Consider the following 27,787-nt stretch of genomic DNA (forward strand, 5'->3'; position numbering starts at 1 on the left):
GAGTCTTGGCCAGTGAATTTTAATGGGGACTCGAGGATGCTACTGTGTGTTGCACAAATTATTTAAAGGCTGTTCAAATCCACAGTCAGTTTGTCACCACGAGAAATATGTATATATTCAAATAGACCTCCTTAGCATTTTATACATTAAAAAGCATGATTTTGTACGCATAAATTTTAAGCTCCTGGTCTGGCATTATATTTTATGTCTCCTACTGACAAATTGTGCCAGTATCGGATGAAACAGCTGCTCCCACCCAAAGCAGGCTCATAAATATTTCATCTCCCTCTCGGTTTGCAGAAGGCTGGGTGATGTGACAGCCCCAGGGAGCACCGCTGTGCCGTGACCCACAACACACATGAGCTTTTCCCGTGGTTCTCCTGGGATGAGCCCTCAGCATGGGGCAGATGGGCTCTCAACGAGATTATTAACCCCAGAAAGTGCCCAGTAATTTGCTTTATCCCAGCCAGGGCGTGTCCAGCCCTGATGCCAGCTGGACCAGTGGCCGTGCTGTGTGCAGACTCTGCCCCGAGCTTGCTGCCCTGCAATGCAGTGACTGGCACACGTAATGTGCAAGAGTGCAGAGAAATAAAGTCCAGGGCTTCCCAGGGGCCAGAGGCAGCTGCTTTATGATGTGCAAAGTCTGCCTTTACTCGGTTTCTGACCCGTATAAATCTTTGTCCCTACGCCCTTGACTACCTGCAGCTCCTCATATATAGCACGGCTGCCTCAAAGCACCCTGAACGACAGCAGAAACCTTCCTTAACCACTTGGTGTGCGAAACTCAGCACTACCTGCGCAGCACCAGCCCTGCCCTTTCACACACCCACACACACTCTCAGCTTCCTGTGATTCCTGCCTCAGTCTGGCTGAAGCAACGTTGGAACAACGCCTTGGGACCTTTCTGAGGCGCAGGGTAGAAGAGGGGAAAGGAGGGGTCAGTGAGTCCTGCAAAAGGGGAAAAGGACCCTGAGGAGGACATCAACTTTAAGCCCTGGGATTCTCCCAATCGATGTGAATGGTAATTAGGTTACTGGGTCACGGAATGCAGTTTTCATTAATGGCTCATGTTTAATTTGAACTGCTTTTCCCTATAGGTATGGATTAATGTTTTAAGCATCTCAAGAGAAGCAAAGCATTAGAATGAGGCAATATCTTTTATTAGGCCAAGCAATGTACTTTAAAATGCAGGCATTTTTAGGCGTGCTAACCTTCTCCTGCCTCATTATTTTCCGCTGCTTTCAACAGACATTTTTCAGCTTTATTTATTTATATTTATTTTAAGCCAGGGCTATTGATCTCTGGTTTAGGGGAATTTTAGTGTGCCCTTCCAATTCCTGACTAAGCACTACAATTATTTCCCGTAAAATAGGCAAGCTTTAATTTATATCTTTTATAAGAGTATAATGATATTAATATAAAATGAAACTTGATTTTACTATTCCCAATATACTTATACAGCTGTAATCCCACTCTCAACTCTGATCTTTCTTACTAATGGCTCAATAATTAAACTGAGAAGCACAGACAATAAAAGAGTATCTTTGTCCCATTGCTTTGCATGGTGGTAATAAACCAGGTTTTCTTATATTTTTCAGCTAGGTATCTGTCAGAGTTTTGGGTTTTTTTTTCTTTTTTAAAAGATCATCTCAAGTTATTTTCAGAAGTGCTCCCCTGAAGCTCCCTCTCAATATTCTGACCCTCTCAATATTCTGAAGTCTTTGTGCTGATTCAGAAAGCCTTTCATTCAAGTAGAAGGTTGTATTTTGGGCAGTGGACACTTCAGTAGATCATGCAGTGCAAACAATGAGCAAAATGACCTGGAAAGAAACACAGCTGGTGCTGGTACCCACACAACATGTCATTCACTTTGGCTCTAGACTGGCCATATGAGCACTGACGAGCTGATACCAGCAAGGCATTTCTTCTGAGTACGTGTCGGGTAAGGTCTGCAGAACATGGTAAAGTTTCTCTGATTAGGGTGTAAGGTCCTTCAAATATACCTCCTGCCTTACTACAGTGAACCCAGTGCCTTATTGTATTATTTACCTCTCTTCTTCTTCACCAGACTCAGCACCACCAGCTCCATGTGGCACATGGTGCATGTTTAGCCCCAGGCTGCCACTGAGGCACCATGGGGTCTCGTGTCATGTAGCAGAGGTGTAACTTCAGCAATCCAGCATTAAAAAATACTATCCAGAGGTGCTAATTCTCCCATTCAGTGTTCAAAGGTTGCATTATATCATGTTTATGTGTTACTAAAAACAAATTATTCCCCTAGGTCCATTTTAATCCTCCTGTATTCCCCACACATCTTACTAGCTATTATGAACACCTCTTTGCCTCAGGAGTGAAGAATATGGATATGTGAAATGAGCAGTCCTGCACACCTGAGTAAGCATCATAAAACATAACCATCTCCAGCAACTCACTTTTAAAAAAGCTTTGCATGTCATACCTTTATCATCCCTGAAGAACAGATTAATGCCATGGCACTTTTATGGGCATGGCCAAGTCCAGAAATAATTTAACACATGAAAAGAAAAATAACTTTTACCTTTAAGAAACACTTGCAAAAATGCAATTCTCTAGAACTGTGAAAACTTATCAAGACAGACATACTAAAAAAAATTCCTATAACAACTTGCTTGATAGTGAAGTCCTTCTAGTGCAGTGCTCTGCCTTTGCTGCTTTAGACACCACAAAAACAACTTCTTCTCCTGATCCTTTTCTTATTAAAGCACAGGAGAGGACAGCAACATGAGAGGCTGTGGCATGCCCAAGGACAACCTGCTGAGGTCACTTATGAAGCCCAGTGCCAAGCAGCCAATGCTTCAGGAGTCAAGTATGTGTTAGATAAGTAGGGCTTTTTACCACATGAACCAACAATCACCTCAGCTGCTTGATAAGCGCTTGTCAAGACCACTACTCCAGCGACAGAGGAGATTTTCAGGTGCTGGTTATTCAGAACAAGAGGCTGCTCTGGCATTTACAAGCCTGCTAATGTACCCAGTCCCCAGTCCAGGGAAGTGTTTCATCAATCCCAAGCTCAGGGTGCAGAGGCAGTTTTGTCAGCAAGCCCAGCCCTCCGTGTCTGCTCATCCCCTGCCCGCAGCAGCCGCCACGGACAGAGCGTGACCCCGGAGAGGGCGGCTCGCAGCGCTGGAGAGGACCTGAGCGGGCACACAGCTTGGGGATGTGCTGCAGTGCATTACCAGTGCAGCAGTGCAGCAGTGCAGCAGTGCAGCGAGCCCCGTTACCTTTGTCAGCTGCTGCTCCGAGGGGAAGCCCAGCCCGAACACGGTGTTGGCTCTGCTGTCTGCCCACTGCCCGAACTTCTGCGACGTCTTAGTGAAGGTCATGTTGGGGGTGATGGTGCTGTTTATGATCACCTGGTCACAGACAGAGCAAAAAAGGGAATTAAAACGTGCAAGTCGCATCGGAAATGCATATCCTAGCAACGGTATCATCCAAGGCAATTAGAAGTCTAAATTGGGAAATTGCTGTGTTCAGAAGATTTTTTTTTTTTCTCCAAAACAAAACAGTTTTTTTCTTGTCTTAATTCTTGAGGGAGTTCTGATACTTTGTTTTCTTTTTCGAAGTACCATCACAGCCCTGCAGTTAAAGGAGGCTGCAGGAACATCACTGAACTCAAAGCAGGGTCAGGAGCCACAAAACTACCCTGACAGAAATGCAGATGCAAAATCCTCTTTTCTTTTTTTGCATTAGGAAGCCATACAGCCACTGTCCCAACAGGCACCTGCTTGAGGGCTCCAAGCAGGGCATCCACGGGTGACACCTGGACTCAGACATGAAGGGCAGAGAGAGATTTCTGCATTTTTTCATTTGTCCTCAGGCCTCCACAAGCAGGATGCCAGAGACATATCAGAAGTTTAAAACAAAACCAGACAATAAAAAAGAAGACAAGGAGAAGCTGATAGCTTAACAGTGACTTTAACTTGGGAGGGTGGTGAAGCACATCACCAGCAATGCATATGCAGTATCAAATTTGGGCCTTGGACAAAATATTTTGCCTCTTTACACGAGTTAACTAATATCTGCTCCATCACCAGCAACGCTGAAAGCAATAGTAGTTCTTGTAATTAAAGAAATAGCTAACAAGAGGAAGGCTGATGGATGAAGCCTCTGAGGAGCTCAGTGGAACAAATATAAAATGTAATCTCGCTAAAAAGAATGAGGTATATGTCAGTTCATTATCAAAAATCTTAACTTTATTTTCAAAATACATCATTATATGAGCCTAGCGACTTCTTCCCCTGGAAATTAATTCATGTACAATGTTCTTTCTGCTAGCAGAATAAGAGCTTTCTTTAGTAATGCGTACCATCATTTCCAAAATGCAAATTATGCAGTAATTAAGCCCAATCTGTGGGACAGTTTAATTAACATGATCAGGAAGTATCCTGGCAACATCATTTACTGTGTATTCCAAGCAGTTTTTTCCTAAGCTATCATTTACATTTAGCAAAAAGTGTGAATTAAATTTACCCGAGGAAGATCCTTACTTGCTTCCATCCCCTCCTTGACCACTGTGCTAACACTTTCCTTTGCTCTTTCTTTAAAATGACTCAAGTTATTTCCCTCTTTTTGCATCATCAATTTCAGATAAACCTACGATTCTCTGCCATTCCCCACCACTGGAAGTTTCAGAAGGATCAAGACAGAGGAGAGCCCACTAAAGTTATCTGGTATAACACAGCTCAATATTATAAGTGATAAAAGGAATAATGAAGGCTGCAAACTGTAAACCAAGGATCACCTTATTGAGCAATGAAATGCACAATACATTAGCTGAGCGCCTTAGAAGTTAATTTTTTTCTATGGCCAGCAGGGAATCCAAGGAAAGGTGTGGTGAGCACACACCTCCAAGAAACTGACAGTTCATCTGTTAAATTTATAATAAGCTGCTGTTAGTGAAACTGCCTGGAAGCAGTCTCTACCTTTCCCCTTAAATCCTCCTCTGTCAGTCAGGCACTTCAGAAATGCTGCATTCCTACAGAGAAGTGAAAACCTCAGTGGAAGCTTAGGAGATTAAATCAGAGCTCATGTTTCCATGAGTTCAGAGGAGATGGATGCTGTGGGTACATTCACCTGCTCTTCCTGCCCATCCTCACCCCATCTGCCTGTACATTCACTTCCCCACGGACCTGGCCATCCTTTCAGAGCACTGACACTCCACGGGCAAGGGATCAATCACGTTGGTTGCGTTTAGGAGAAAGAAAGGGCGCTGTGATTTCAGAGAACAATGAACACTGAGGTTTGCAGGTGTTCCTGCCAGGTAACCCAGCTTATCCCCACTCCCACACTGCCTCACCCTCAGCTATGTGAGACCAGAAGGGGAGTGCTCCCCACCACTCCTCCATCCTCTGGGCAGATGGTCTCAGCTGGGGCAGGAGGCAGGGGGAAGCATTTGTGACCACCACAACAGGAAAGGTCAAATAAACTGGGATATCTATATATATCTATATATATCTATATATATCTATCTCTCTTTTTTTTTTTTTTTTTTTTGGTGAAAGTATGAGCCTGAATTTTCAAATTTCAAAAGAAGGAGAGAAGTAAAAGGGCACTATTTTGCTGCAGGCAGGATGAGCCCCAAAGCTCTTTTCCATCCCTACCTGTAATCCAGCATGATAATTCTATAAGAAAAGGCCACTCATCAATTCAAATGAGCCCTTATGAAATACTTTGCATTTGGTGCTCATTTGTATAATACACACAGTGAAATTCCAGCTGCATCATGAAACGGAATAAACTTGTGGACTTTCATCCAGGATAATGGATTCAGAAGACAAACTACTCTCTAATCAAATGCAATCAATCCCTGAAGTGGTTAAAGAGTTCTCCCTAAAGACAAAGGCAAAGAGAAGGATAATATAATAAGCACCTTACAGAATAATAAACCCATTCATCATTCTCAGTTGTCTACATGTGGTTAAAAAAAAAATCTGCCTTTGCGCTCACCTACATGCAAATGTATCAGATGGCAAACATTCCTGATACACCTGCATGAGCCAAGCAAAACCTCCTGCTAATTTCACTTCCTTTGGGAGAAAATCAGACCTGAGAGATTTAAATTTTTATCTGAAGATGACACACAAGTATGTTCACAGCACAGGGTAGCGCTGCCTCACCCAGAAACGACTCCAGACATTTGGGAACGCACCGGGTACATGCATCAGATAAAAGTGAATGCAAATAAGGCGGTGTGGAGCAGAACATTCATCGCCTGAAACACACCCGTCCTGCTGCCTTCCCACCGAGAGAAACTGCCAAATAAATCAAGGAGGAAGAGGTCACAAGACGACCTGAGTGCGTAAAAGGAGAAAAATGTATTGGCAGCTCCTGCTGCTCCTAATGTACGAGCAGAACCCACAAATGCAGCTGCTGCTTCTTTGAGAGGGGCACTTCCCGTGTTTAAAGGGCTCCAGTCCCTCACACCCCCCACACAAGAGTGCACTGAAGGGAAAAGCTGATGTGGCTGCCTGAAATAGCCTTCCCCAAGCTGTTAACATAAGGTGAACATGCAGCTGGCAGCTGGGGAGCGCAGCGAGCGGGGCTGGAGCACGCAAACACGGCTTCGCCAGCTCGGATCCCAGCGCTCACCCCAAACCCAGCAGCCAGGCTTGCCAGGTTCACTCACAGCAGGGAAAGGCAGAGAGGGGAGCGAGCTCAGCTCCAAGGGGAGGAGAGCAGCCACTGCAGAGGGCATTTGGCAGAGCCACTGGCACAGCCCCGAGGAGGAGGAGGATGAACACACCGGCAGGAACCTGCCAGGACACGCACCCAAGGGCTGATGGTGTCAGCCAGCCCTGCCACCAGCTTCTCTGCCTAGGAGAAGACTGAAATAACAGCTGTGAAACAGCTAATAAATGTACGGGCCAATATATTTTCAAACTGTGTTAAATTAAATCAGAAAAGGACGCCTTATTCTGGCGCAAGAGTGCCAGATTAGGAATTATTCTGGAATTTCCCCTTTAAATTCACATTACCTGTTACTCTGAAATAATCACACCTCCAGAAAAGCCCCAAGGCTCCAAGCCAAAGGATCTACTCCTTAAGACTATACTAAAATCCCCCCATCTCATTTTCACACCTCTGAATTTGTGCTTCCAGTTTGCAGCCCTTGTGAAATTTAATTTCCTCTAACCCACCAGGCTGCTAATCTTCAGTAAAGATGTATCCCAGTCTAAAAACAGAATTGCAGAAGGAAAGAAGCTGCTAATCCTCTGGCCATAGCTATCACAGGCTCAGCAGGTTATTCCAGCTCATCAAGTTGACATGAATCAGAAGGGCTTGTGACACAGGATGTGAAGATGAGGAGTTAGAGGTGGATTTACAGAGAAATTCTTCTTTTATCGCAAATACTCAGCAACACTTTTGTGGAATTAGCCCACCTACATTTCCATGATCTGTATTATCCTTTGCACTTTCTACCATCCTTCCTACCTCTGCTTCTAGACAGGATGTAACATATTTTCACCAGTATGTCACTGGTGATAAACAGAGGCTATTTCACCCATCACTGGACTCCAAAATCTGCCACAGCTACACCAGGTATTCCTGGGGGAGGTGGGAGTGGAAGCACAGAGGGTCCTGCAAAGAGGGAGACACCAGGACATCTTGCAAGACACACAGGACTTGCTGCAACCCTTGGCATTTACCTCCCATCCTGAGCTCCCTCCGCACAGAAGAGACTCCTTGTATGGGTAAAGCCTCTCATGTGCTGCTGCTGCTTGTTTTATGGGGAAAAGGGACATTTCTACAGTTGCACACAGTGCTTTCTTTCCTTTTAAATTGCCTTGCATCCCCAGGATAATTCCATGAATGATGATATTCATTTTTAACCCCAAAAGCCAACAAATTGAAAAAAAAAATCCCATACAATTCTTGTCCCCCTTCATAAAAAGAGATACAAAAATAGCCCCCCTCCGATAAAAAGACTAATAACTGTTTTTCCTCTGATAAAACACCTCTGTTGTAAAGCCCTCACTAAGAACCTGTCTAAAAGCAACAAAAGTGGGTTCATGATTGTGTGAATTCTATTAAGTAAATCTCCAGCTACACCTACTCCATTGCTCTCTTTTTCTTCCCAAGGTAATTAACATCTCTGCAGAGTTGGCTTCCCACTCCTCCACCCAGTCTAAATCTCTAAAATCTCCTATTTTTGCTTTGACATCTGACTAGAATTTTTTTTCCTTTTAGGCACAGCACACACATCCACCCACCCACACGATTCAAAGCACCAGCAGCTGTTTCATGAAGAAAATCTACAGCAAAGGTTTTCAAACCCTCTGGAACAAATTGTTACCCAGGAATTTCATGCAACAATTTACAAAATATATAAATCAAGATGCTTGTGTATTATTTTCATATGAGAAATAAGATTCCTAACTTATCACAGAAAGGGAGAAGGATATATCAGAGAGTCTATTTTTTCCAAGTGACAAATATTAAGGTGAGGGAGACGGCTGCTTTGACTACAATTATTAAAAAATACAAAACTTCTCATAGACATATTTATGTTTTGGAAGATTTAATAAAAGCATATCATCTTTGTGCGCAGTATAACATCCCTGAGCTAATTATTTAAGCGCTGATAATTTTCTGCATTCTTCAAGCTTATGACAACAGCCTCGCTGAAGCCTGAAGGTGCCTTTAGGAATGGCACAACCACACGGCATCATTAAAGACTCCTCCACTCTTTAACAACCTACACACCCTGGGAGTGGTCAGCAACAGGACAGCTTAGTTCCTCTCCAAAATCCGGAAAAACTGTCCCTTGGCACGAGCTATGGCCGTGATGGACAGGTACATGGTTTTTAGGAGGTAACGGATGTCCAGGTTTCTGCACAATGACATCGCCTGGTTTAATGACCTCTCTGGCACATTCAGGTCCTCCACAGGCCTGGGGATCAGAAACCACGCTGAGTGGGCCAGTTACTGAAACGCTTGTTTTGGCAGAGCCTTTCGGAGTCATTTTACAGAGGGGTTTTAAAAAGGACAAATCTACCCAGACCGAAGTTTCCCTACTGCTGGCAAGTGGCGCAGCAAGAAATCCTTAGCATGGATCTGTATCTTTTCTTTTTAGTGAGTAACAAATTTCATTTCTAGAAAGGTCTTTGCAGTCTCCTGGATTCAGCTGTGTGTGGTCTTTCCAGAGCCAGTGCCACACACACACACAAGCAGAAAAATGAGCCACATAGGAACAAACAGTGAGCAGATGTGCTTCTGCTCTTCTGTCAAGCTGTGACAGCACTCTGGTATGTTTTCTCCTAAGCTTACCAGCTTCTGAAGGATTTACTTCCAGAAATAATCCAGGAAATGAACAGAATTTTTCACATTTCAAAGTTAATAACTTGGAAAGAGATTAATATAGAAATGTTTAAGTGGCATAAGTTCTACAGCTCTAGACTTTAATTTTTTTTCTGAACCAGAACACAACCTCAGGAGATGATCACGATTTCTGGTCGATTCAATCTCAAGTGACCCACCAAATTTCCCCGCATTTACTTTGCTCCCTTCCTCAGCTTTTGACAAGCTCTCTTTTTCACCTGGAGTTCTAGGTCTTTTTTTGTGCAAACATTTTTGACTTTTCCTTCTATTCTTGGCTCATCTCCACCAGTACCACTGAAATTCCTATTGCAGCTCAGCCCTAACTATTTTTTCTCATCCTCTGAATACTCAAAGACCTGTTCACACAAGTGCACCCAATATAACCAGCTCTACCTATCTAAACCTGTCTTAGCAACTGTTGGGTAATTCTCCTGCAGACACAACTCCAGGCAATGCTCTATCCTCCCAGTTATTAAATCCTGCACCTCCCCTCAGCCTGAACTTCTGAATACTTGATATCACCTTAAGCAAATAAAGGATGATTCAAGTGAGTAGTCTCATCCTTGGCTGACAGCTCTGCTTCTCCTTTCTGCTGCATTTCTCCCTCACTAAATTCCAAAGAAAGCATTCTCAAGTTATTTGAATGTTTAGAGAGAAACCAAAATTAAGCAACTTTAATCAAGCCAAGTACACCCCAAGCACAGACACTACAAATATTTTCAGATCCTTAGAGACTGTTGTTTTCCTTAATTTCATTCACTGTTACTTCAAAGACATCTTTGAGAGGAATACGAAGTCCTGGTCTAAGAAGGAGAAGGATCCAGCACACACCACACTGTGCTCACCCCAGATACTGACCCTCATGTTAAAATGTCCATTTCCTTCCTGCTCCAGCTCCCCCTAACCCCAACATTCCCATCTGATACTCCACAGGAGCCCTGTGGAGCCTGGGGCACACCCCATACCTTCGAGGTGCCCGACCAGCACCCATGCAGACCCTCCTGCCCTGCACGCTGCCTGCAGGGCTGCAGCTGCCCCAGCAGTGCCCCAGCCTGCCCCACAGCAACAACCCCTGCCTAGGAGACATCAGCATCACCCACTGATGGCAATTTCTCCTTAAACTGAGAGCTCTCCCTGCATCATCCCAACTAAAAAAATCTGGAAGTTGCATCACCACAACTCTAACACCTTTAAACGAAATCAGAAAATAGCTATTAAAAATATTAGTTATTTACTACAAGTTGTTTCACTGTCTGAGCCAAAGACAGATTCCAGCCTAGGTTAGGTCGGTGGGCTTTGCCCCAGGCCAAGCCAAATATTCTGCTCTCAATCTGATCATTGTACAAAATGAAGGAGAAATTCTCTACCAAATGAGTAGCTGCATCCCAGAGAGCAGTTTGATCCAGTTTCATTGGTTACAGAACAACATGACCAAATCTGAACCATGAGAAGTACAAAACACACCTGGTGAGACTGATGGAATAACACCAAATTATTTCAAAGGCTTCAGTATGGATTAACAGTATATCCACAGTGACACTATTGCAGTTGTTCTGTCTCAATAGTATTTATCTATCCTGTTCTTATATATTCTGTGATCTATTTCAGGTGTACCTGTGCAGAGCCAAGAGCTGAAATTGATGAGCCTTGTGGGTCCCTTCTAACACAGGGTATTTTATGATTCTGTGATTACATAATGTATAAAGGAACTCACAAACCCACAAGTAATGTTTCTACTTAAAAGTTATCTCAGTAGCATAAAAGCAATGAGATGTTTATTGTAACACACACACAAACTATGCATGCTGGAAGACAGGACTACGCACTAAAATTATACCGTATTTTGTACTCCAAAAGATATAGTATAATTTTTATATAGGGCATTAATTAGTTCCATCTGTTGACTCTGGTATCATCCACAGTGCTAAAAGTCGTGTTGAAATTAGCACCAATAGCTCATGAAATAACACACTACGATAAAGAGGGGATGAAGGCCATCAAATATGCTTAAATTTCTGTATTACAGTACTCAGCCAGACCAGTACTGGGAATCTTCTTTTACAACATATGAAGGTATGGACAAGAAGGCACAAATACTGGATCAGTGAAATCAGACCTTCAGGGGTCAAAACCTGGACTCCTTTGCACTGGTTTGCCCTAATGCAGTGCCACCCTTAAGCTGGGCACGGTGTCACATGCTGCCTTTTGAGGAAAGGTCATCAGAGCGTCACATGCTGCCTTTAGATCAAAGGTCCTTTCCCTGTTGGCTCTCAGTGTCAGACATTTAAGTAATACTGAGCTCATACTCTGCCCCTCTTCCCCCCAATCCATGTTTTATGGCTGGCACACTTTCTGGGACCACCAGAAAAGATTTCCCACCCAGCCTGGAAGAAACTGGAGGGCAAAAGCAGCGTGGCAGAAGAAGTTTTAGGAAAAAAAAAGAAATCTCTGTCTCAGTAACCCACTGGTGAAATAAAAGCTTTGAGAAGATGGATAAAAAATATTTGCTTTTACTTTAATCAGATTTGACTAGCAGGGAGACTCTCTGTAAATCAGAGTCCTGCCAGTGCTGCAGTCAGCAAAGTAATTTTCAGGGTGAGGATGGGATCTGTTGGCGTTTGAGCAGGCAAAGGGCAGCTGGCTGGGACCCCAGCAGCACCCTGCTCCTCGGGGTGCAGCACACAGCACTCCTGACAAGCAAGCCCCAGAAATAAAACCGGGGCAGGCAGAGCTAGAAATCAAAGAATCTCCCTCCCTTTGACAAAACACACAAATAGCCTCACCCACACCTTTCAAAATCATAGCATTCCAGGATTTTTCTACAGACATTAAAAGAAAAGCCAACACACCACTCTGTAAGGTCACTTCTCATTTACTTTTTACATCTTTTTATCTTTGGCTACCCAAGGCTGTAAAACCTCCTCTGTAGTTCCACTACAAAACTATTAAACCTGAAAAATGAGGTAGTTAAAAAGCAAAGGTATATAAGAAAAAGTAGGGATTTAAATAAATAAAACACCCGACGTGACTGCACCTAATCCATGGGGTGCGGGGTCCGGTGAGCACACACTGACACTCTGAATGCCAAGTGGGAAGCCAATATTTTGATTGTTGCTGCCACACATTATCACAAATCATACCCATGAGGTTCCAGGGGCAGAGTTAAATGCTGCCACACCAACGCAGACCCCTGGTGAGGGTACACGCTGCCAGAAGCTTTTTATCATTCAGTGCCAAAAATTTTGTAATATAGAAATTACTTGGTAGGTTTTTTCCTGTGAAAGAGTTGCTACTGGTTTAATGGAAGAATTTACGTCAATGGAAGTAAAAAGAAGAATGAAAATATCTAGCCAGATGAAGGAATTTCATCTGTGCTACCATACCCTGTAATTGTTTTCCTCTGAAAGAAAAGATTCTGAAATCTAAGAGTCACCTTTTGGCAAAATACTCCAGGATATTTTTAACAACTATGCCTTAAAATAATTCCTTTTCCATGGGCAGAGAAAAAGATCTGTTTTGAGCCTCTGAACACATCACTGGAAGAACTCAATTTCCTCTTTGTGTGCTGAGGGCACCTGCCTCCAATCTTGACAACAAGAAAAGCGTGGTCATAAAGAGGTGGGCAGCTATTAAATTAGGTAGCAATTAGTTCCCTGGTACAGGAACCGAGAAAGCCAGGAATACATCAACTGTTAGCAGATTTACATATCAGCCCTTCTTACCTCCCTAAATATCTGCTGTCACAGGCTGCTGGGGCTGTGTCCCTGCCAGCTTCATTGTCCTCTGTAAATCACACTGTCCCTTGATCAAACAGCTTCATCAAACCACATAATGTACTGTATTCACTTTGGGGAACACTGTGTGAATACTGATTGGCAACATTTGGCCCATATTCTTATTCTTACTAATTGCAATTTACTTCAGAAACAGACCCACTGATTTTGCTTTCCCAGCACAGCAATTTTTCTGGTTCTCTCTTCAATACTTTCACACACTTATGCCCAACTTAGCTGCTGATCTCCAATATTTGAGGTAATGATCAGGTAATAAACTCTTAAATGAGCTGGTAACTGGGAATGAGTGTCACCTGACTGTTTTTTTTCCTCTGAAACGCATTCTTTATTTCTATACCATGTATTTTCCACAATTACTCTTGCAATGTAGTCATCTTTTAAAGCCTGATTTTAATTTTTTCCTAGTCATCTGTTTAAGCATCTCCCAGAGACAACTGGGGACTGGCATCTGCGATGACTCTTGCTGCGTCACTTTTCTTTGCTGCTGCCAACTCAGTATGTCTCGCTATGCACTTTATTGCTGGCTATTAATTTTTAAGCTGGCTTTATGTTCCTTATTAACAGCTCATTTCTCAGAAGAGAAAAATGATGTTGTTGCAATCACAAGTTTTATAGAAATACAACATGAACATCTGAAAAGAGGGCAGAGGCTTGTTTCCAAGGGATTATATTTCCATCTCAAATTCCTTTCCCTCTTCTCTATACTGTTAGGATAACTCTTAATTTCAGTTTATAAAACATAAATAAACCCACCAACCAGGGTACTACCATGCATTATTCCTGAGGATGACAGAGGCTATTGGTCTGCATTGTTTTCATACTGTCAAACTCCCTTTTTGCCTCCAAAAGGCAGGCCAATGTAGGTCACTTTTAATGAGGAGCCCTGTGTGTGTTTTCCCCCACACACTGCACAGCAATTGGACACTTACGAGTTCACGTTCTCCCTGCATTATCACCATATTCTGTCTTTTTTCAATAGGGTTGACTTTTGTCCACAACACTGGGCACTTTCACACCGTTGAAGCCTCTCAGCTGCCTCCTTAACTCTGAATCAGTGTGTGCCCTTGCATTTTACTGTATCATTTCCTCCAGCATTCATTATTCTGCAGTTAGCCTCTGGCTAGAAACTTCTTAAAACATGATGAAATTACTTGCTCGACAACATCCAAGTCAATTGTAATGTAATTAAAGGTTATACTAATATATTCCCTTGTTTGGTCATGGTATCTCGGTTAAGATCACCCAGCACATCCTCATATGGCGTCTGTGAAATCTATTGCTATAAATTGTAAGCTTCTGTCCACAGCACCTGTTTTTCTGTGAAAGAGACAGGAATTAGAAGAGCTGTTGTCTTTTGCTTGGCAAAAACACAAGGAATTAAAGTGGTACAAGCTGTTTTGAATCTAGGGTCTCCTCTCTGCAGTGCTTCATTCCCCAGGTATTTTAGTGGGTTTGTTATTGGGATGGGAGAATTTGAAAGAAACCTGGCACCTGCAGGTGTATGCTCTCTCCTGGCTGGCCTGCATACTGGGCTCCTGAATGCTCCCCTGCAAGGAAAGAGTTAAGCTCCCCAGACTTCACTCTGCTTCCTATCTTTACCTTCCTCCCTTTCCATTCCATTTTTCTCACCACCTCCACGTGCAGCGTGCAGACCCTCCTATCCTTCCCCAAAGGGAAAGGCAAAGGCAGCGCTGCACTGAACCAGGGAGCAGAGCCAGGCAGCTCCTCTGCCAGCCAGGCTCACAGAGTGACCAATACTTACACCTTTAAACACGGGCTCAGCAGTTAATTCCCACCTTAAGCCCAGTGCTAAATCCTTCCTGCACCCTGGGTGTGTGGGGACAAGGGACAAGGAGATCGGGACAGGCTGTTCCTGCTGGGAAAAGAGAGGATGGGACTGAAGGACAGGGCACTGCAGAGGGTCCAGACCTCTGAGGACAGCAGCAGCTGCCTGAGGAAGCCACTCGTGCGAGGATCAGAGCCCATCAGGTCAGTGCTGCATCAGGAGGAAAGGACTCATCAGGGCGACACCGCACATCCTGCCCCGTGCTCTGCCTCCGCTCACGGGTCCAGCGGCTCCAAGCTCCCCCACACACTGGCAATTCAACTCTGCCCAGGGTGACATGTTAAATGCTACAAGTGAAATCAAGCTTATGCAGCCAGGTGATGACCAATATATAAGTGAAGTACCCTGTATTCTTGATCACTTCAAAATATTTCCATCATCAGTATGTAATGTCAACATGAGGTAAAAAAGAGCCCCAAATTAATCCAGCATCTTCATACGAGTTGGATTTAACTGAAATTTCTGTGCAAGGCAATGTGAATCATATATGTTTGTCTAAAATTAACTGTTAGAACAGCCCCTTTGCTGAGCAGACAAGGATAGAGCGCTGTAAGAGATACACATCCTTCATCACTGCCTTCCTTCTAGGGCCCAGTGCCTTCATTTACTTGAGCTTCAGCTTTTTTGTCCTTAAAGCAGACATAATTTATGCCCACAGTGATGCTGTCACATTAATCCATCTGGTATTTGCCAACACACGGAAGACTTTATTCTAATGAGATGTACAGAAAGCAGGACACCATCATCTGAAGCTGTCTATATTCATCCTTACAGTTCTACCCAGTTTCATTCTTACCTGGAAAAGTAGGTCAAAACACTAAACAGTAGTTGTTTGAAGGGAAAAATGCAACTTTAAACTTCTTTTGGCATAAATACCGGGGATGTTTTCCCAATTAACACTTTTAAAATGGACAGGCAGGGTCACGGGATGCTCCAGAGGTGAGCACGAAGGTAGGATCTATTCTTGACCTGTTCCTTAATCAGCAAAGATTCGATACAAGAGGAATAATTTATGTGGCCAGCAATTGACTCTTGCTTGGGAAGCCCCAGGGGAGAATTGCAATCATGGCAAGCTCACCCTCTTCTGGGAGATGTTAAAACAGGGGACAAGGGGAAACGTTCCTTCTGAGTGTCTTTTGAGCAGGTGACAAAGCAAAGCTTGGGTTCCCAGCTTGTTCTCTGCACACACTTTGCAGTTCTGGGCAGGACCTCTGGCTGTGGCCATACGCTGCCCCTACAGCTTCCCCCCACCACATACAATAATTACTTTGTTTTCATTAATTGCTCTTAATGCACAGCCACAAATCAAGCGAGCCAGTGCTGTGAGTGCAGCAGTTTTGGCTTGGAAGTCTCACATGCCCGGGTTTGCAAAGCCACCAGCCCACCACCAGCAGCAGCCTCAGCGCAAGCACCCATGGGCTGTGAGCAAAGCCAGGGGCTCAGCTTCCCCCAGCAGGTCACAGGGGCTGTGTGTGCCAGCTGCAAACTGCAGCGTCCCTGGGAACACACAGCATCGTGATGGGGAGGCATTAACGCTGTACTGGTGTCAATGAAACATTACCATCAATTAAAGCAGCAGTATGGCTGATTTATAAGCCAATATATAACCAAATATAGCACAGGAGATGTTTGGAAAAACAAACATGTGAAGCAGGCATGACAAATAGAAAAGCTTTATTAAGGGATGATTTCTGTGATCTCTATCTCCCAGAACAGTGATATTTTAACATCCTTATCCAAACAGGAACACAGATAAAGAGGCTGTAAACTCATCTTGTTACTCCGTGGTTTGTGGTCTGACAGAAATGACCGATGGTTTTTGCACAGACCAAAATGCCTTCATTTATACCTCTGACTGGGGTCTGCAAGAGGAAAGTGGTCACCTATCAAGTGACTCTGGAGGGACTAATCAGAGGGAAAAATGTAGTTTGTAATAAAAACAGTTGTCTGAGCAACCTATTCAGACCGACTGATTTAGGTTCTTACAGCAAATACTTGAGCACACTCTCTGATAATGCAAAACAAATTAACAAAAAAGGTTGGGGGGAAGAGCCCTCATGCCTAACTTGTCACCTAAGGCTGATGAACTCCAGTGTGAAAGCTGAAGAAAATTAAGTACTAAACTGTAAATAGTTCAGCCAGGCAAAAGTGAAAATGCAGCTGGCATTTACATTGAAAGCTATAGTCTGCATGTATCTATCTCCCCATTCCTTTTAGAAAGAATATTTTTGTCACCAAAAAGGCCTCAGCCTTTTCTACCCTAATATGGGTGGCTGTTTTAGATACTGTGCTACTGACTCAGTTTGGACACTTAAAGTTCTCGTCTCACTGATCGTGAAGTCAAATCCATCAGAGATCAAATCAACAACTCAGCTGAGCAAAATCACCTTTAGGGTGCCCTGTGTTTTCCCAATTCTCACTGCGAGTCTCCATAACGGATTACATAAAAAATGGAGTGTTTTAAATACATTTGATGCAGCCCCCGTGTGTTCAGCCCGGGCTGAGTCCCGCACCTCTCCGCACAGAAACACCTGCAGCCGCCTACCTTGGCTCCATCCACACTGATAATCCGATAGCTGTTCCTCGTGCTGTCATAGAAGTAGGAAACTGTTACAGCCTGCTTGCTTGCAGGAACCCAGTTCTTCTTCGTGCTGGGGTCAATTTGGAAGACATGGGCTCTGGTGGTGAAGATGGGCTGTTCTCTGGAATAGGGAGGGACAGGAGAAATGGATGCATGAGTCTGCGGAAGGTGAAATGTCCCAGCAGCCCGGCCTTGAGCAAGCACATTGAAAGCACAAGGCAGGGAGCACCTGGCCATCCCCCAAATGACAGGACAGAGCAGTGACACTGCAGAGCCACACCCCAGCCTCTGGTACCTTGCCTCGGCATCACCAAACGACATTCAGCACCCTGAAGTTACTGCCATAGCCCAACAAACAACTGGCTTATTTATCTCCATGTTAAACTACCTCAGCACCCATCCATTCCTCAAAATACTTATTTCCAGGAAAGGACATTCACGTGCATCCTTTCTTTCTTTCTTTCCCCATCCACGTATTTTGCCAAAAGCAACAACCCCCCACAGCTGGATTTCCTCCTGCTGACATTCCTGTGAACTGCTACCTACAGCCAGGGCTCCTGTGTGGGTGCACCAAGGGCTCCAGTGACACACAGGCATGGTATAATTACTGAAATATGAATCTCTCTCCCCAGAATCCCACTGTTCTGTGGATGTGCATGAAAATTTCATTAGATGCAAACCAGTCAATCACTCTGGGAAGTGAGGGGGGAAAAGAAACAGAACCAAACTCCGGTGTTGATACAGATATTGCCTTCTCAGCTCTCGGTGGGAGATGTAGCAGCCCTGACATTCCGTTCCTAAACACCAGCCTTCCTCACATGCTTTTTCTCCTCAAGAAGACTGTGCACACAATGGAGGGGTTTTTGTTTTACCTTCAGTGTGTGACCAAGCAAATCACGCAGAAAAGCAGAGAAGATGCAGGAGCAGAAGAACAAAATGTGATACATACGAAGACATCTAGGTTAAAGATTAGAATGAAACCTTTCTTAAATGCCATAAAACTAAATTCACCACCAACTCTACCTTTAATCCAAGTTTAGCAGTAGAAATGAACTGCAAAGCAAGCTGTACTGAGTCGTTATATGCACTTTCATGCTGTTGGTTTTTAAAAGCTACACTATTTAATGTTTTACATTAAGTGTACCACGCAATATATTCTTGTCCCATACGAAATATTACACCTTGAATAGCTAATTGACAGAATTACAGCAGGTAACCAATGGTACTACAAGAGAGCTACCACCCAGAAATTTAAATTAAAATCGAGGGGGGTAAATTTGCAAATATCAAACAGATGAAGTGATTTAAGAGTACAGTTAGCTCAGGAAAGATGGAGTGAACTTGCAAAGCCCAGAAAGGCCTCAGGAGAGAGAAAATGAAAGAGTGGTTTTCTCCTTGCAAGACTTACACTTCTACCTTTTCCCAGGGGCTTGGAGGTTTCTGGACAGACAGCTGTGCTGAACCATGTAAAATACTTACTCAAAATAAATTGAAATGACAATGAGACTGTCATATTACAGCTGTCAAAGACTAGCATTTGCTTCACTTCCCCCTCATCAGTAACTTGCTGAACCCAGCTCTCATTTCACAGGCCAGTATCGATGCCATCCTCAGCTGGGTGGAAAGAAAGGGCAGGTTTCCTTAACATTTTAAATACTTTCATTATCCATTACACAGGATTAACACTGTAACACCTACAGAGGTCACGAAGCTTTGTCTGCAATAACAAATTCAAGGAGGGGAAGTTTCCCCCAAGCTGTCTACTCTTTTAAGAAATGTATGTTCCCTGAGTGAAAAATAATTTTGAAATTTTTTCGCCTTTTACATAGTTCTGTATTTTCAGTTGACTCCACTAAAACCAGGGTAATATGACCTAAATATTGTAGTCTAAATGTCCTTTCAAACCCATTCCACAAACAACTTTAATTCTGTTACATTATCTTAACTACACCAGAAACCACTGTTAAAACTATGCCTGGCTGCTCTGCAGCAGGGGCAGAAAGCATATAAAGTAAACCTGGAGATAATAAAAGTAGAATGAAGGCAAAGGTCCCACAACTATCTATCTCCATAGGAATCTTCAGGAACATTGAAGCTGCTGTTGTTGAAACAGGAGCTGTATACATACATCCAAGTGGATAAAACAATGGATAGTGAAGCTCAGGGCTGGAAATTATCCATCTATCCATCTTCTATTAAGAACTAAAGGCAAAACCTCTGCTTATAGTGCTATGATTATCAACAACAAAAAGCCCACCTGCATTTTGTCTTCCTGTGTCACAGTGATAGCGCGTTAGTTGATAAAGTATTAAAAATAAGAAGGTGCAATGTGAAAATGTAAACATTTTAAGTTATTTGAGGTAGTTGATCTGCTGACCCTTAGCTGGGACTCAGATGTGGAAGGGCCAGTTGGATGCTCCACGTGCCTCTGGCCCTCCTGCCACAGGCAGCTCCACAGGTCAGCGAAGCCCCCAGACTGATTTTTGACTCCCTGAAGAAGAGGAAGCACTCCCAGAACACAACCTGCTGGAGTTCCTGGTGCTGCCTTATAGTAATTAAGAAAAGAAGCTGCATTTCTGTGGCTGTGAGTGCCCTGCTGCAGTGCCCACGATTCAGCTGTGCCAGCACGTTCCCACACACCAGAGCAGGATGGCAAAGCCAGAGGCACGGCTCCAGCATGGGGAAAAGGTGCACTGCATCCCAAACTCCTCCGACCTCTGAAGCACACACGGGCAACGATCAAACTGTGGCACTCAATTGCCAAGTGAAATGCTAAATTAGGTACTTTAAAAATCCTTCCCCACGGCCCTACAGAGCTCCAAATTGAGAACGATTATTCTGTCTTACTTGTAACTCTCCTACAATCAAGAAAGAACTTTAGTGGTAGAGGAATGACTTCATTTCCCAGGGTTCCTTTTTCATTTTATCAGAGATCTATCAGCTTTTATGATAAAACAACAGCAATGCTAACTTGAAACTCTGGCAGCCCTGTGAGCTGGTGGTTCCGTGAGGCTGCCAGTGTGCCCGGGGAGGCAGGAGCAGCAGCACTGCCAGCCGGGCTTGGACCCACACATGAAGGCAAAGAGAGTTTATGAATATTTCAAATCTCATGAATTTTAAACAAAGTCGTTAATGATTGATTGAACACTCTTTAAAAAACCCCAACTGTTTAAGAATCAATTTGACAGTAACATCCACTGCTTGGAGTAAAGCTGCGTGAAAAGTCGAACATGAAAAGTAGAAAATCACACCTAATAATTCTTTATTTGGTAATGTATTTTAGGACAGAAATTTTTTTTTATTATTAAATGTGGCAAGCGTGTTTTATAAATATAACTGCAATTTTCAAGTCATGGTTTTACACACTTTATTGGACCTTTAGTTTCTGTCCTTGTTTTGTACGAGCAAAATCTCAAGTAAAAAACGACCACTCTCCTTTAATGTCATTAACCTTTCCTGAAAAATTTAAAAGGCAAACCACAAGATTCTTGAGCGAACGAAGTGCTCCACAGCTGTGTGAGATACAGCATCACTTTCTGGTTAATATACAACCACGCCAAATTTTACAAGCGTGTGACTAGCTGCAAGCCATGTGTTTTGTATTACTCTCCCTAATCAACGGGAATGAGCTCTCACTTAGGAAAAGTTCAAATTATTTAATTCAAATTTCCTTGTTTATCACTTGAATCATGAGCACAACCAGTGATTTAAATCACTCCAGCTGTAAAGAGTCCTTGCTGACTGGCAGCCAGCATCCTCCGGGCTGTGGGATGCTGGTGGCCGATGGAGCTGTGACACAGCGAGCTCCGGCTGGGCAGCACCCGGGAGAGCCACGGATCCTGGATCCAGGTGTGGGGCCACGTGGAGCCAGCTCCAGACGGGGCACTGATGAGTGAACATTCCTGCACTGCAGCAATCCTTTTTGCTAGTAAATAAAACCTGGTGACTCACGTGGGTGCCTGCAGGGTCAGCACCCAGGCACGTTTAAATGCACAAAGTGCCCAGTGCACGTCAGGTGGAGGCACTGACCATGGAGTAACCGGGACAAAATAATTTTTGTAGGATCTGGAACATCAAGTATATTTGTGACAGGAGCTCTGGTACTCCACTGGAGGCAAACCCACTAATTACACATTTTTTAAAACTTCCACTCGCAGACCACTTAAAATTTCTGGGATAAGGATTCCTAGTTTACAGCGCAGGATTATTTGTGCTCTCCCCACACTAACTGTAGACAACTTTGCATCAGCTGTCTAATTCATGAATTGAAATAAAAGTATTTTTTAAAAGCACATGTCTTCATATATCTGCCATTTGGTGGAGGATGCACTTGCCTGCAGACATCAGTGCAGAGATTTTGGAACGTGCTACAGCCCAGCATCATGCACACATTGAGTTTATAATACCTGACAGTGCCAGCAGATCTGCAGTGATCTGCTGTAACAAGTATTAGATAATGAGTATCTCTCAAGAAAGAAGAGTAGATGCAAATGCAAAATCCTACTTTGTGACATATCCCCTATCACTGGTCATGATACAAAGAGCTGTATTTGCAAAACACAACAAAATAAACTTGGTGCCAACAGTTATGTGGATTGAATATTGCTACTACTGCCTGACGGTGCAATGAAAAGAATTAACCCTCCATCTACATATATTGTAGTTTGGAGTGACATTTGTATTTATTTATATCATGGATGGATATTTTTCTCCTATTTGAAACACTCATCTTGATGAAAGTCCAGTCAAGTTATGATGCCTACAGATTATCTGTGAAAATAGTTTATCTACTTGTAACTTTACTCACTTTTGTATACATGCACATCTCAAACTTTGAAAAACAACCAACCCCTCCCCCCAAAACACCAAAATTGAAGTAAAGGCAGGCCTATGATGAAGACATTACTGCTGTGGGGAGAAGTTGCAGTTCATGGTATCACACACAGCAATTAGCACGGTGGTTGCAGTTTATATACAATATTAATCCTTGCTCCAAGCAAAAATTAGAGTTCATTATCCTCCAACCTGTTAGCTCTATGCATTCAGCACTCGTGCCATCTTGGGCCAAACCTTTTCAGAAAAGAAGAGAACCGCACAAATTAGTTTCTTAATGATGACCGAGGATGAAGTTCAAGGATCCCTTCTGACCTCACTGCACACACTCCAGTCAAGACAAGTGCAATCCCCCTGTGCTCCAAAACCAGCAAATTCAGCAGCCTCAGCCCTGAGACACGGGCACCTCAGCACCCAGCACTGCCCAGCTCAGGGCTGGGGTCAGCGACCACGGCAGGGGCAACACGCAGAGCTGGGGGGAGACAGACACTCAGACACTCAATCTGTGCGTGTTTTGGATGTGGTAGCAGCAAACTGGCACGAGGAGAGCGGGCAGTTTATTCCCTTCCCGATTTGCCATATGCTAATTAATCCAGGCCACTCAGATCCCATCAGCTGCCACAGGCAGGTTCTGGTGCCGGCTGCCAGTGCACACAACCAGCAGAGCAAATGAGAGCCTGTTTTAACTTGCAAGGGTGCAAAACTCAGCGTGAGGAGAGCAGGTGGGTAATGGCTCCATTTCACACCTGAGGAAACAGCCACGGAGAGCGAGATGGCATCCCAGGATCACAGAGCCACTAGCGAGCCTGGAAGTAAAATTCATCACCTCCATTCCTCTCTGCAGCTCTGCTGTCACTATCCTTGCAGGGCAGTTCTACACCCCATCTACCCAGGGAAGTTTTTGACTAGGTGAATTCAGAAGGCTAAATCAACAGCTGAATATTCACCACTCAACAAAAAAGGATTAATAGTCTGTAGAGTGCAGAGAGAAGCTCTCGGTGCATTTGACGCTGCTCCTCCACACTGTGGAGGAAGGTGGGATGGGGCGCCTGCAGCTCCCATTGGTCCTGCAGTGCAAACAATCCTTCCTCCTCACACTTCCAGCCACAGCAAAAATTACTCGTAAGGATGGAGACATAACCCCGAGCAACACAGGGCTGAGAGAGAGGGAGGATTTACTATCAGTTGTAAATGGGGAGGGAAGAACTGGCTTAGAGTAATGAGCTGGGTAGCAGGGGGCAATTGCACCCAGGTTTTGCTGCTCTTTATTCTCTGTAATAAAACCCCAAACATGCAGGCACCTCTGAAAGTGCCACTGTCAGTACTCCCCTGCCAAGCCCTGAGCTCCCAGGTGGCATTATTCCCTTCCAAAAGGGTGGAAGGGACAGGGAATGACTTCTGGAAAACCCAGCCTGCTGGGACAAAAATTGCACTGCCCCTAAAAGAAAGAACAAGAAACAAACAGCCATTTTAAAAGTAAAATTTACTCAAAGTCCTCCTTTTCAGTCTTAAAATTCCTATTTCACAGGCAGACCAAGCTCCTCATAGTGTGGTTGAAGTGCTGAATCTGGCAGCAGTGTTAATTAAGAGCAAGGTCATGCAACTCATTCAAATACCCAGTCATGATTCTCTGGTGCCCACTTGATATTAGATTTGATATCAACTCACCTGCAGAAACATATGAAATTTGTGAAAAAAAATTCACCTTTTTAGCTCCCTTCATTTACAGGCATTATTATTTCAACAGAATATAATTAGCAAAAGTGCTTCCTGCATTTTTAGGGAACATAATAGTTCCAGTTACTTAGACAAAAAAAAAAAAAAAAAAAAAAAAAAAAAAAAAAAAAAAAAAAAGAATAAAACTAGCTAGCTAAAGAATTGTCTGTTAAAAGCACAGATATCAAACTCATTTTTGATTTGAGGCTCAGTAAATCCAAAAGAATAAATCTTCAGGACAAAAGCTCTGAGTATGAAAATCATTGTAACATCTGTGAGGTCTCACAACACCACTGCGCCTTTATGAAGCCAGTATCCAAATTAAAAGGCTTAACTTGGGCAGTGAGGAAGCTCACACTTTATTCTGGGGCCATCTCCAGAGGTCTATTAACCTTTCAAGACACTGTGAATAAACACTCATAAAGAAGTGACAGGAACTGAGAGGACCCTGAACAAATCCTCCACATGTAAGGTTACTTATTGAAAAAAAATAATGTATGTGGCACACGTATGTGAAACTGGTTGTGCAACTGGTCATTTCAGTGGTTTTTTTCTGAGAATACCTTTAAAGGGGATCCATAATTCTGCACCTCAGTAATGTTACCACGGCCTCCCATTTGCAAAAGTGTGAATTCAAACTCTGTAAATGGAAAAAAAATACTTGTACTCTGTATACACCCAGCACCTCCCCCACCCTTGTGACAAACGAAGCTGGATCAGCAAGTGAACAGCCTCCCAAAGTCATCCTACTGCTCTGGATTGGTTAAAAATTACATCCTCTGCATTCCCCAGCTTCAGTGGAGTTAATGCTTTCAGCACAGCCTCCTCTGTGGCACAATGTTTGCATTGTAATATTTCACGGAGAAATGCCATTGTAAATTGCAAGTGTAAACCCTGGGGTGGAGAGAGCGGGTCTGTAGGAGCAGGAGCACATTCCCTCCCAGTGCCTTCCCTGCAGTCTCCGTCCTGGCACAGGCAAGGGCACAAGAGGATGCCCAGCCCTGGACACAGACATGCCTGCATGGACCAAAGTCTACCCCATGCCACTGGCCTTGGGAAGGAATTGATTTGGCATTTATAAACAAGCAGAAAATTCCCTCAGCGCAGCAGTGGAATCTTTGTTACTACTTTTAATCCTCTGTATTCCTGCACGGCAGAAGGCTCGGGGTACTTTGAGGTTGTACGGGCTGTTTCACTTCCATTTACAAAATGAAGAGACTAAACGTCAGAGGTTATATGATCAAAACACACAGTACCTACAAACAGAAGACTGGAGTGCAACACCACGTGTGTGCATGTAAAACCCACTGACAACACCAGGGCAGTGACTTTATGACTTTTTCTCCTCCCATGCTATAGGAATTTGCATGGCTGATGAGGATATCTTCACACAAAGCAATCTGAAAAGCTGATTTCAATCAGTGGTGTAATCAAAGCTTCAGTATTGCAAAATAATATGATTAAACACTCCATTATTTCCAACGCCACAGCACTAAGCAGATCCTTGGAGGGGAGTGCTTTTGTGCACTAATCCATGCATGTAATTATCGATATGCTTTCCCATGCCCTATTCAAATGCTCTCCCCTGAGGCTTTTCTTCCACTTACACTAGGGGAGGGGAAAAAAAAAAAAAAAAAAGCCAATCAGCTCAGTTTAAAGAACAAGTTGTATAACTCTTTTTGATCTACTGCCTGAAGGATCAAATAAGGAATTCTACCAGCTGTAACATCAGAAGCAAACGATAGGGCTCTGCTTGTCCTGGTGGCCACCACCACGTGCCAGCAGCACGGGCAGGACACAGCTGTGCCCTGCGCTGGGACACGCTGCCACCGGAGCTGCTGCCAGAGCACCTGGGGCGACAACACCCTCGGGTCTGGGCACGCCACGAGACTGCAAGGAGAAGGGGACCAACAGATGCCTCACTACAGGGCTGCACATCTTCAATGAAACGTAGGGATGTAAAAATGAGGAGCAATTAAAGGATAAGCAATTTGCTGTGTAAGAGATGAGAGAGATGCAAAGCAATGCCCACACTGGGTTTTTCAGTGCATGTATTGACTTGCCTGTGCTGAGAACACCACCGGGCTGGCAGCAGCACCCTCATGTTGAAATGGATTTGACCCTACCAGCCTCCTTCTAGAGCAAATCACCCAGAAGACACCAAATGTGGTCAAGAGCACCAAAGACAGTGTACTAAAAGCAGGAAAGAGAGGCTCCAGTGCAAGCACAGGGACCCCACAGCTGCAGCTGGGCATGGTGCTGGGCACAAAGAGGCATGGCTGAAGCCAGCCTCAGTCCCCACTCAATGCAGTTTATACTAAACAATCTGAAAAGAAGCAGATTCCCATTTTCTGGTGATTTGAATAGACTAACAGAATCAACAGGCAGAGGGCCGTGGTTGCTGCTTGCAGGCAGGCAGCAGCTCTCAGGAACTGGGGGACACGGTTCCTGGCACCCATGTATTTCCTAGTAGCCAATAAGATAACGGAATGACACATTTCTTCTGCTTCAAGTTAAAAATGCAAAGGAAATTTCAAACATTTAGAAGCTAACATTATTCGCTTTGATCTTTAAAAATATAACACCATCTGTAGCTGTCAGATTTACAGTACAGATCTCAGATATGTACATTATTTGTTGGTATAAAAAGCTGTCAGCAGCCCTGTTGCAAAAGTGAGGATTCTCTGGCAATCTCCTGAGTTCCAGAGAAAACTACTAACCTGAAAATCTTAACTAAGAGGTTATTCATGAGCAACTCAGCATCTACATAGCAAAAAAACAACACCACTTCCCTTGCCACAAACCCCACAAAACTAAATCCCTGCAACCTGCTAACACTACCAAGGGCACATATTTGCAGGTAATATTGGGGGAAGCTTATCCCAGAACTTCCTGCTCCTCAATAGCCACCTATTTGAGATCCCCACAGACCTGTTCCCTTGGCACTTCTGATTTCTGCATGCCAATGGTTCCAACATTGCAAGTTACGTACAGGTTATAAAAAGTGTGCGGTATGGAAGGATTTAATTTCAAGTATCAGCATTTTTCAAACTATGCAGGTTCCATAACTACAGCTAAAAAGCAAATATGCCAAAAAAAATTACATTTTCCTGTCAGCAGAGGCTCAAAAATTAGTGTGGGTTGGCTGAAAATTCGTAGAATAAACAAAACACAGCACACATGCCTTTTATAAACTTATTATGCAAGATGAGTTTGGGTAATATGCAAAACAAATAAAACATTCAAATTATTTTCTGGATATGCATTAGCTATTCCAAATCTAACCCCAGTTTTAAGGAGGTGACAGTCCTGTGGGGCCAAGCTAGGACACAGGCCAGGGGAAAGATTGGCAGGAGCAGTCAAACGTCAGAACCCTTATAATGTCAGATCATTAACAGCTTTAAAACCAAAAGGCCTTGACCTTTTAAAAAAATATATTCACTCTGCCGAAGAACTCACTTCTCGCTTTTCTTAAGTCAAACAAAAAACCTTGGAAATACATTCTTACCTGTATGACGCTAACAATGACTTTTCTCATGTTCGTAGTATTTAACTTTTTGTGCCTTGGAAATTAATACAATAGGAGAAGACATAATATTTTCTTTTTTGCCTGTGATACACTCTGTCCTACTGGTGTTTCTTGATTGAAAGACTGCACGT

At 43.6% G+C, this 27,787-nt stretch overlaps 1 protein-coding gene across 4 annotated transcripts in view; it reads right to left on the reverse strand.

Annotated features, from left to right (window-relative positions):
- The window catches only part of HOMER2 (homer scaffold protein 2), a 58,272-nt gene that overhangs the window by 18,132 nt on the left and 12,353 nt on the right, over window positions 1-27,787 (reverse strand). For all 4 annotated transcript variants that reach the window (XM_040077133.2, XM_040077131.2, XM_040077132.2 and 1 more), the window contains exons 2-3: window positions 17,543-17,699; window positions 3,261-3,392 (exon numbers count right to left, since the gene is read on the reverse strand). In XM_040077133.2, coding sequence (XP_039933067.1) covers window positions 3,261-3,392; window positions 17,543-17,699 — 289 coding nt within the window. The remainder of the gene's footprint in view (window positions 1-3,260; window positions 3,393-17,542; window positions 17,700-27,787) is intronic.

The sequence above is a fragment of the Hirundo rustica genome, chromosome 13 (assembly GCF_015227805.2).
Source record: "Hirundo rustica isolate bHirRus1 chromosome 13, bHirRus1.pri.v3, whole genome shotgun sequence".
Taxonomy (NCBI): domain Eukaryota; kingdom Metazoa; phylum Chordata; class Aves; order Passeriformes; family Hirundinidae; genus Hirundo; species Hirundo rustica.